The following is a 10140-nucleotide window of genomic DNA, read 5'->3' as shown; positions in this document are numbered from 1 at the left end:
CTAGCGGCTCCGTTGTAGTGTGTGTGTGTGTGTGTGCGTGTGTGTCCGTGTGTGTGTGAGAAAGAGAGAGAGAGCAGATAGAGACTGAATGAACAAGGTCACACGGAGAAGCAGACGTGCCGCCGGAAACGCGCGCACTTCTTGCGCCAAGAGCCCCTAATTGACTTACTACCTATATAGACGTTCTAAAAAAAAAGGGTATTTCATAATGACGCAATAACAATCATTTGCGCACACGTCCAGGATTTTCCTAAGTCCCCATAGTATGCTTCTTTTTAGGGAAAAGATGCGTAATAATGGTTCAAAAGTAACAAGCTTGAGAGCTGGACCCCTTTGACAAGGATGATAAAGCTTAGTAGACTTTTCTTGGGAGTGTCGTATCCTGGTATTTATTAGTTAAGTAAACATAAAAGACTGGAGCAACTAGCCATCTTTAGGTATTATTACATATTATTAAGATGTCCTCCTCCTCCTCCTCCTCCTCCTTTCCTTTCTTCTTTTCTCACTGAAAGATTATCAATGATCAGCAAATGAATCCTGCTGCTCTGGTGATGTAGGTGTGTATTGTTTCAAGCTCAGTTTAAGATAGACAAAGAGCTTAATAAACGCTACGTGTTGATAATCACTTGCGTCATCTCGAAAAGTCAAGGTTAAACAATGGTTGATTTGAAAGAATGTTCCAAATATCTCTGGGCTGTTAATCATATCGTCAGTGTGGACTTTTTTCTCATCTGCTCTGGTGCATAGACTGGTTTTGTCAGTTGTCTCATTTTCACACCTGAAAGCATGCATCATGCTGAAGGAACAAGGAAAGTCTGCAGGAGCCATGTTACTATGTTCTTGATGCGCAAAAATGTATACGATAAGAAAATCCAAGTAGCCTATACATCCTTAAGATTCTCTACTCTTTGCCTATACAACAGACTTCCATCTCTTCTGGATCTATAAGGTCCGATCTATCTTAGTTATAATAACACCCCTTTAATTTTTACTGTATCTTCCCATGTTATTCTTAAGTGTACTCCTTTTTCACCTTTAGTATGCATCTTTTACCTATAAGATTTATTTAAAAAAACAAACAACAAAAACAAATTACAGCACATTTAAGTCATTTGAAAGGTACTTTATACCAACATTTCCAGTTGAAAGCTAAATATTAAAGCCACTCAGATGCCCGGTTTAGTACTATTTTTTCTAAACGTGTATCTGTTATATCTCTCCCCAACTGCTTGGCAGTTATTTACTAATTCTTCATGACATCTGTTTAAACTCTTAACAGCTTTCTTCTTCAAATCAAATCTTTGGCTCCTTTCTTTTTAAACTATTCCTCTTTAGCAATACAGTTTAATTTAGTTCATGCTCAGAGATCACAAGGGGTACAAACCTTTGCACCACATTGAGTAGAGTATGTAAAGTAAATGGTGAAGACGATAAATGTCAATATGAAATAACATATGGTTTGTTTTTATAGAAGTGACTTTGGATCAAATATGGGTAATGGTGTTTAAGTCTCTAAGCATCTTTCAGAATAACTTGGCAAGGATTGTGCAGTGTCAGTGTGCCCTCTTCTGGCTGAGAGATATTTTAGACATGTGCCTGGACCAACTTGCTGCTTTTTAAGGGCAATTTTAAGCAAATTACATGCTTCTGGAATAGTTATGAGTTGGCATGGATGGAGAATGATTCAGCTCCTTTTTCTTTCCACTGGGAGTGAGCATAATCAGTGTGTTATATGTAAGAAGCACTTTACACCAGAGGCTTTTGGGATGTTTTAGTGATCTTAAAGACATTAGGGTCAAATGGTCTGATTTACAAGAGAGACACAAGAATGTGCCATGTATGTGGGCTCCAAGATATTGGATTATTTATTGAGTGAACATATTATTATTATTACATCTAAAAAAAATATGCCATTCATCCAGATTAAAGGTCACGAACGGACGTAGTGTTTACTTGAAACAGGTGGAAAGTGAAGCACAACAACCTGCTGAAGCTTTACATCTGTGTTCCCATGATGGACTGAAGGAGGAATACTCCGATTTAAGACTATGTGCTTCAGTGAGCTGATTTAGCAAACAACATGTACAGCTAATGACAGACTGAATGTTCTGTTCATGTGGTGAAAGTGATTTGGGCAAAGCCACTTCCTAGAATTCTCCTCTGTCTGACTTTTATGGAATATTTTCCAGTGGCCAGCTGTTTCTCTCTTCTTCTTGGTTTTTATGCTTGAAATAAGAGTGAAACTGTAGCTTTTTTTATTTCTCACTTTTATATTATACAAATTGAGCATCAATATAGGAACATCATAAAAGTCTTCTTAAGTCATTTGTTGAGATCAGCAGTTTTAGGTTTTTAAAATTGCAACCTGGCCTTAACCAGTACAATTGTGAAGGCAATCTCTGGTAGTCTCTGTTTATTCAGAGTGTGTACACTGCTATGATGTTTACCTGAAAGCCACCAATAGGTGGACTCCATAAAATGGCTGCATAGCTACAAATACGGTAGCTACCATATACTTTTCTTTAATCACAGATCTATCTAAGGATCTTCATCATATGATCTCTTATGAAGAACATGTTATCATACAGTCAGTCTGAAATCAGCCAAGATTTGATAATAATAATAATTTTAAACAGTATGACAAGTAATATCATTTTATTAATTTGGAAACAATGAATAAAAGTCTTTTTTTTTTTTTTCTTTTTTTTTTTTTCTTTTTTCTTTTTTTTTTTTTACATATCCATCCTGTCATTGTTTCTGAAGAAGGGACATTACCTCAGAACATGTCTTTGCAAAGTTTATACCATCTGGAAATGTTTGCCTTAATTGGCATCTTGCGGTTTTGTTGGCAATATTGTCTTCGCAAGCTGGAAGTAAAATGGAAGTAAAATTTAGAAGCAATTTAGAGGAGTCTCACTTACAGAAGCAAGTATAGCTCTGTTTGTGGTAATGCCACTGTCCCATGTCTGAAGCTCATCCACTGTAATTCAGGATTCAGGACACTGACCTGGTTGTCGCTGTGACTGACACAATACTGTCGTTGTTTGGATAAACCACATATAACTAGCATGTATTAGTGCTATGTTGATGTAAAAGAGTTTTAGATTCATGTGGTATTTGAACAAATGTCAAAAGGACTACAAACTCATTATCTAATAGGTCAAGTGTATTGTTTATATTGTGGCAGAACATCATACACTGGAATGTTTTCTCAGTGTTTGCTTAGAAGGATTAGATAGTGTGAATGTTTTGCTAATCTACACACTCAGGCTATTGCTAGCGTGTAAAGATTGAACTGAAAACAGGCCATAGCTAACGTTATACAGTCTAAATCTGTCTGTAAGCTGTTTAGTCCAGTGTCTGAACATTTTCCTGTTAGCAACTTTCGGGCCCAGACGAGCATGCAGACGAAATATTCTGTAGTCAAGCAGAATTCCACTGTGGATTAGCAGCTAAGATTTACATTCCACATTCTCAGCTCTCTCCCGGAGGACAGTTTTCCATTTAGCCCAGAAACACAGAGATAGCAAGAGGGTTTCAACTCTTATTAATTCAATCCTTTCATTTCAGCCTAGATTTGTTGGTCTTAAAGAGCATACATTCATAATTCTTTGTATTGTCATGTTAAATCTTCTTTTAAATGTATCTTGTCATGTATCATCGATGTCATGATAGGAAATTGATTCTCAGCCAACATTTGTTCACTTCTATAACCCTTTGAGGTGGTAAGATACTTTTATACACCGTTATTAGCTATTATTTGCAATTGAGAATGCAAGCGTTTTTACCCCATGGTTTCTAAATAGAAAAATGCACCATTATTTTACAAAAATATCGACAAATTCAATCAAAGATTGGAAAAATTAAATTTGTATAAGTCATGCTACTAAACAACAACCCAAAATGGAAGGCACCACCAGAAAAACTGAGGAATGTTTGATTTGATCACAAAAACTCCTATATCACTAAGTCTGGCACTATAATCCCTCAAGGTTCCCCAATCCTATGTCTCAGTTTGCAACAATTCACCTTTCTCCAATTTATTTCTGCCTTCATTCAAACAATAAGGACACTGTACTATGGGAAGTGAGTGGCTTGCTATATTTAGACGGATTAACCTGGCTCTCCTAATGCTGGGTTCTTCAGGTAACACATGTAGGCCCATTAATTATGAATCTTAAGCTGCAGGAAGGGAAAATTATGAATGTGGCAAAGATTCATGTTTCCGTTTACTTTTTTCAGCCACTCTACTGGGTGTCCAAGTCTATCCAAGGTTATTGAATGCTTCCAGTGAGGTGCAAAATTCCCAAAATGAATCACACTCCATGACCTTGCCAGGAAATAAGATTTTCACCCAGCAGTATAGAAAAAGAGTCACTTTTGTCAGTCCATACTTTCATTAAAAATAGTGCTAAACTTTATTTTTCCTATAGATGTATAAAAGTTGTACGGTTGCACGTATCGCCAAAGAAAACTACTGTATTAAGTGCTTGTTTTCTTATATACAGTACCAGGGCAAAAAGTATAGACTTTAAATTATAACTCCAGCTGTTTTGGATTGGATTCAGGTTGATTTTGAGGTAAAATTCCCATATGCAGTTTTTGGGTATTATGCTCCAAATTTATTTGTCATATACACAAATTTCAGTGAGAATTGAACAGGAACTATGTTACCTTTTTCAGTAAACCAAGCAAAGTTTGGGGCAGGTTTTAGTTCCTTGGCTATAGTTCCAAGAAGAGTTTTTGTTTGTGCAGCATTGTTTATTGTTTTCTGCAGTCCAGAAACCATTGGGGTAAAGCTAGCCATAGTAATTGCCCACAGGTTTCCTCAATCTCAATCAGCTTAACTCATAGATGCAATATGTTCATTCATGACCATACCTAGTTGCTCCATGTGCTATAGATCATTGCTAAAGTGGGTATAAAAGGTCCCTCTTTGAAAGAAAATTCTCAGAGGGTTAATTACTGGCTAGACACACTTACTTTTTCTTGGGTTAGTGATTTTCATGAGTCATTGTGCCCACTTGACAGCACAGATATTCCAGGGCAACTTGCCAGAATCAGTCTGGATGTAAGTTAAGTACCTTCTGGCAACAATAAAAAGGGGGCGTGTCCAATCGTGTTCATAAGCCTAATCTATGACGTTACAAATTTTGTATGTGGAAGATGGTAAATACTGTTACTCGCTAATGTTCTTCACTGAATACATGCATAAAGCAGAAACCTACCAGAACTTAAGATCACACAACTTAACTAAGTAACTAAGATTACTGCAAAAAAGCAGCAGAAAAATGCTAATTAAAAGCCTGAAGCTGTGTTATAATTGTCATTACTCCAAGTTATTCCAACAAATCTGAACAGGCCAAGTTGGTAAGCAAAGCAGTTCTCATTTTTTCATCATGTTTTCTCATCAGACTAAACAATTGGTGTAATTATACAGTATACCATGTTTTTCTTGAGGGCTTCTGGATGCCAACCAGAAATGGTTGCCAGGTTCTAGTCCATGACCAGCAAAGCTCATTAATACAATAATGGATGTTCTTTCTCCAGAAATCTTAACACAATTCCTCATGATTAGGGCAGACTTTTTCCCTCTGTTCTGCAGTCCATGGTGGTCTCATGGAAGACTTATAGAGATTAGCAAAAATTGATGAGTGTTAATGGTTCTTCAGGTGAAGGGACAAAGAAGGACGAAGTTGATGAGGGGATTAGATTTTAAGCTTCTTGAATGAAGCCCAGAGACTCCTTGGATCAAGCTGAAAGTGGAACTAAGCACAGCCACATGAGCTCCGTAATCGTATAAAGCCTGTAAGATCTGGTTCTCAAGATGTCCATGTCTTGTGTCGTAATGCTTTTTAAACTGATTATTATCTTTGGAAACATTAACACTAAGGACATGAATCAACACTTTTTAATTATATTTGGCGTCATTTTGGAAGTGAAATCGATTGATTTGGGCAACTGGTCATTTTTATGTGAATTACCTAATTGCATAACCTCCAGACAACATTTTGGTAATGTTTGACAAGGAGGAGTTAATGGTCATTTTCAGGTAGCCAAGGTTTAAATCTAATGTAAAAACCTGAGCAAACAATCAGTAATGGATGTAAGCAGATGGTGGTATAAATGTAACTGTTGACTGATCTGTCCAGGAGAGCCCTAGCACTCCTAAGTACACAAGTTATTTTTAGAGTTGGTTCTTTACACTTGGTAGCTATTACAGTGTGTAATGATGGACATTATCAGGAGATTAATATTTACAGACACTATCTAAATTTACACTATGCAGTGATCCATGAGTTTTCTAAACATTACTTAAATATTACTCCTGTTTCTGTTTCCTTCTAGGAACAATGACAATAATTCTGAAACAATCCTTCTTGAACTTATCATGTCTATCAGGAAATTCAATACTTTCCTGTTTCTTTGCTCTGCAGGTTGGATTTCAAGGCAATCTTACGTCAGCAGAGAGAAGGAAGAGCTGTCTTCCCAGACACTGAGCCATCCTCTGATGATCCCATTCTACTGGCTCCATCTGGATCTTTGGACAGAACCTCTTTATGGAGAGCCCTACTCTATAAAAACCCACTTCCATCGTCTCAGGAGTCGAAGAGTGCTCTCAACCCTACTGGCAATTTTGTTGAGTCAAACCAAAGAAACCCCAGAGGTCGCCGCAGCACCCACACTCGGGGTCATCATCACCAACACGGCCAGCTGATGCGTGTCGGGTGCGTCCTGGGCACATGCCAGATACAGAAACTTAGCCAACGCCTCTACCAGATGGTAGGCCAAGCCGGACGTGAAGACTCAGCTCCTATAAACCCACAAAGTCCACATAGTTATGGATGATCTCCAAAGAGGCTACGGTCCAAACTGAAGCCCTAACTAAACATACAGTCTCTATTTTTGCCAATAGTCTTAGATTAGTCTGAATTTTTTCCTCCCTATTCTTCCCACATGTGCTTTGCTCTTTCACAAGTGCCTTTTAGTTTTCAGAAGAAAGGACCTGATGTTACTGATATCGATGGCTAAAACATTTTCTCTCCCTTCTTGTCACAAAACACAAGGACTTTTCCTTGACACTGGCCTCAAATTGGATCTCTTGGGTTCTTTAGAGATATTATAACATAGTAATCCCTTTAATCTCTTCTGCATAAATAAATGCTGGATCTTTGGATTTCGTCCATGATGTGAACCGACATCTCATCATCTACAAACACGAGGATTTCACTTAAGGTTGTTAACATCAGATATGGACTTGCGTGATGGGATTTTCTGTCAATTTAAGGTGGTGCTGAACTTTTAGCTCTTCTTGAAATCCTAAAAGCAACCAGTTTTCCCATTGCACCTTGAGAGTAGTGAGTAGAAGAGATCTTGAAGACCATCAGCCCACCATGTCAAGAACCTCACACCCTTTCTTGCTCTTTACAACCTCAGAAACAAAATTTTATTTGATAATTCCACCTCGTTTTGATTCCATTTTCTTGCGTAAATCATGGGCAGTTGGGTTTGGTCACTAAGATATTGTTTTTGCCTAACACACAAGGGACTGAAGTGGATTATCGCAGCTTTTTATTATTCTTGGATTGATATTAGCTAACAAACACATTCATGGATTGTGAAGTGACGATAAAACCTCGAGCGCTATTTAATGAGCAGGTTATAATCCCTTTGGTTCTTTCCTACTAGAAACCTGCTGGGCTTAGCATCATAAACAAACAATGGCTTTAACCCAAACATTTCCTAGCAGGTGATTAAAACACACACATTTGGACAGACACAAATCAAACTAACCCTCACTGATGTCATTCGAAATTTACAAAGTTAAACATTACATAATCCTTGGATTTAATTGCTCGTTAAATGCAATGACTATAAAGACTGAAACATAATAAAAAAGTGGTATTTGAGTCCCACGCACAGCCAGACAGATATCTTAAAACAAAGAAAACTCACATTTTTATTGTTGCACTAATTACAAACACAAATTTTGAGGCAAAAGTGCGCAAGATCTGCAGTAACACAAATGCTCCAGAAACGCTCGTTATACGTATTTTAAATACACGTCCTTTTCTCGCATAACGATTGTGTCTCAACCCGTAACCGTAGCGCTCGTAGCCCAAAATAACCGTCTGTGCCTTTCAGGAATAAATAGACCTGACCTAAATTGGCCTATTGTTTAAATTCCTGTTTAAAATAACTAAAGTAAATCTCAAAAGCCAAATGAAAAATCATACTAACGAATTCAATTCAAATGGACCACGTTTGTGCAATGTTAAAAGTTATCACAACTTACTCATTAAGTATTCCTCTTCTGTCTGGTCGGCTTATTAACTTATACATCAGCCGTTTAGAATCACGTGTTTACATTGCGTTCATTTACGGTTCAAACTTAACATTTGAACTTTAAATGATTTTTACAGCGAATTTTATCTTCGTCCTACGATCATTCCAAAAAGCCAGCGATCTACTTAAAACCTGATGATACTTGACATTTATTTAAATTTCTTGATTTGCATCACACTGTATTTTACTGGGATTTTTTTTAAATCACCAAACTGCCTGTAATATTTAAGTATATATTTTAAGTGGAAGGGCTGTATGATAATTCTAGGGGCTTTGTGTAATCTTGAATGTGTGTTTTAAGGCTCTCTGAACCCAAACACTGCTCGCTCTGCTGTAATCAATCTTACTTCTGTTTCGTTATCACTGATCATTAAAATGCTTTCAAAAATTCTGAGAACCTGGTGAATCTATAACTCTTTTTTTTTTTAAAAGAGCCAAATCTGTGAGAATGTTCTTCAATCAGTTCAAACCTGTTTTTTTTTTTGTTTATTTGTTTTACTTTTGTTTATGTATGTTGTGTTTATTTATTTAATGTAGACAACTAGCTGTAAGATGCCGTGATATGGAGGTTTGGGCATAACATCCGCGTCACTGCCTGACGTCGATCATTCCCCGTAGGCGTCTGAGTTTGTGTAAAAACAGCGTGCCTATCATAGCAGCGTATTTTGATGACCTTTGCCTTGAATCTGCAGGACATTTAAGGGAGGTTATCCGTGATGTCTGTTAGGTTCAGGCCACGATCGCACTCTGAACTCGAAACTGTTTCAATGTATTATGATGAGGTCACTTGGTATTTTATCCAAAAATAAAATATAAAACACAAAGCACTTTATAGCTTTTATAGCTAGTTTTCATGTCTTAACTTGAACCTTGATGATGTAACTAAATTATGAAACTTGATATGTGTTAAGCAAATTCTCTGTGTTAAGTATGTGTGAACTTGGTGAAACGTCAGTCTCATGTATATGTACACTTTGTGAATATTATTATTATTATTATTATTATTAGTTCTACTATTTAAGTCATGTATTTATGCATTTGTATGTGAAAGCGTTATTTATCTTCGCATAAGAAAATGAGAGCGTCCAAGAAGAAAAGGCCTTCGTTTAGTTAAAGTGTTTTTTACTTTATAATGTTCTACATTTTGTGTGAAATAAAGCATTTTGCTGTAATAAGATATCGTACAGTGTCATTGTTTCATTCAGTGATCTTTAAAAGGTGAATCCCTTCATATTCTTTATGCTACTGTACACAAACTATTAAAAATATTCAGTTTATACATAAATCACTAAAATATCTACATATACAGATATACAGATCCTCAGAGAGTAATAGCAGAATTATTGGCACCCTTTTAAGTAGAATTCTGTTATAGTGAAAAAATTTTTTTGTTTTATTTTTCTTACGCAAAATAAAATAATCGAATTAAAATAGTGATAACGTCATATGTGGCAAATTTATTGGTAAAGAATATTCCATATACTTGCAAACACATGCAAGGTTTCAAGGAACATATTTCCTGTTCCTTCAGGGTTTACTTTGAGCTCAAAAACAGAATTTTCCCCTGTCTTTTATTACCACTGAGGAAAACTAAAGTGCTTGATAGCACAAGTCAGGAAATGTATATAAAAAAGAATAGTTAAATAAACAGTTACAGCTGTAATAAAAAGTTGAAACAGTTGCTTATATTTCCAAGTCATGAAGAAACCCCTCTTCCCATAACACAGTAAGGAAGATGCTTAGAAGGGAGGGAAGGAAGAGATCGAAGATCGGCATTTCAGAAATTCACTGTTT

General features: G+C 36.6%; 1 protein-coding gene across 1 annotated transcript in view; it reads left to right on the top strand.

The window, feature by feature from the left end:
• Nucleotides 1-9521, top strand: part of adm2a (adrenomedullin 2a) — a 10681-nt gene extending 1160 nt beyond the window's left edge. Inside the window, exon 3 of the mRNA XM_060889691.1 lies at nucleotides 6438-9521. Coding sequence (XP_060745674.1) covers nucleotides 6438-6849 — 412 coding nt within the window. The 3' untranslated portion in view covers nucleotides 6850-9521. The remainder of the gene's footprint in view (nucleotides 1-6437) is intronic.
• Nucleotides 9522-10140: the final 619 nt, after the last annotated feature.

The sequence above is a fragment of the Tachysurus vachellii genome, chromosome 16 (assembly GCF_030014155.1).
Source record: "Tachysurus vachellii isolate PV-2020 chromosome 16, HZAU_Pvac_v1, whole genome shotgun sequence".
NCBI classification, from domain to species: Eukaryota; Metazoa; Chordata; class Actinopteri; order Siluriformes; family Bagridae; genus Tachysurus; species Tachysurus vachellii.
Note: the sequence above shows the minus strand (reverse complement) of the source record. Positions and strands in the feature narration are given on the sequence as shown.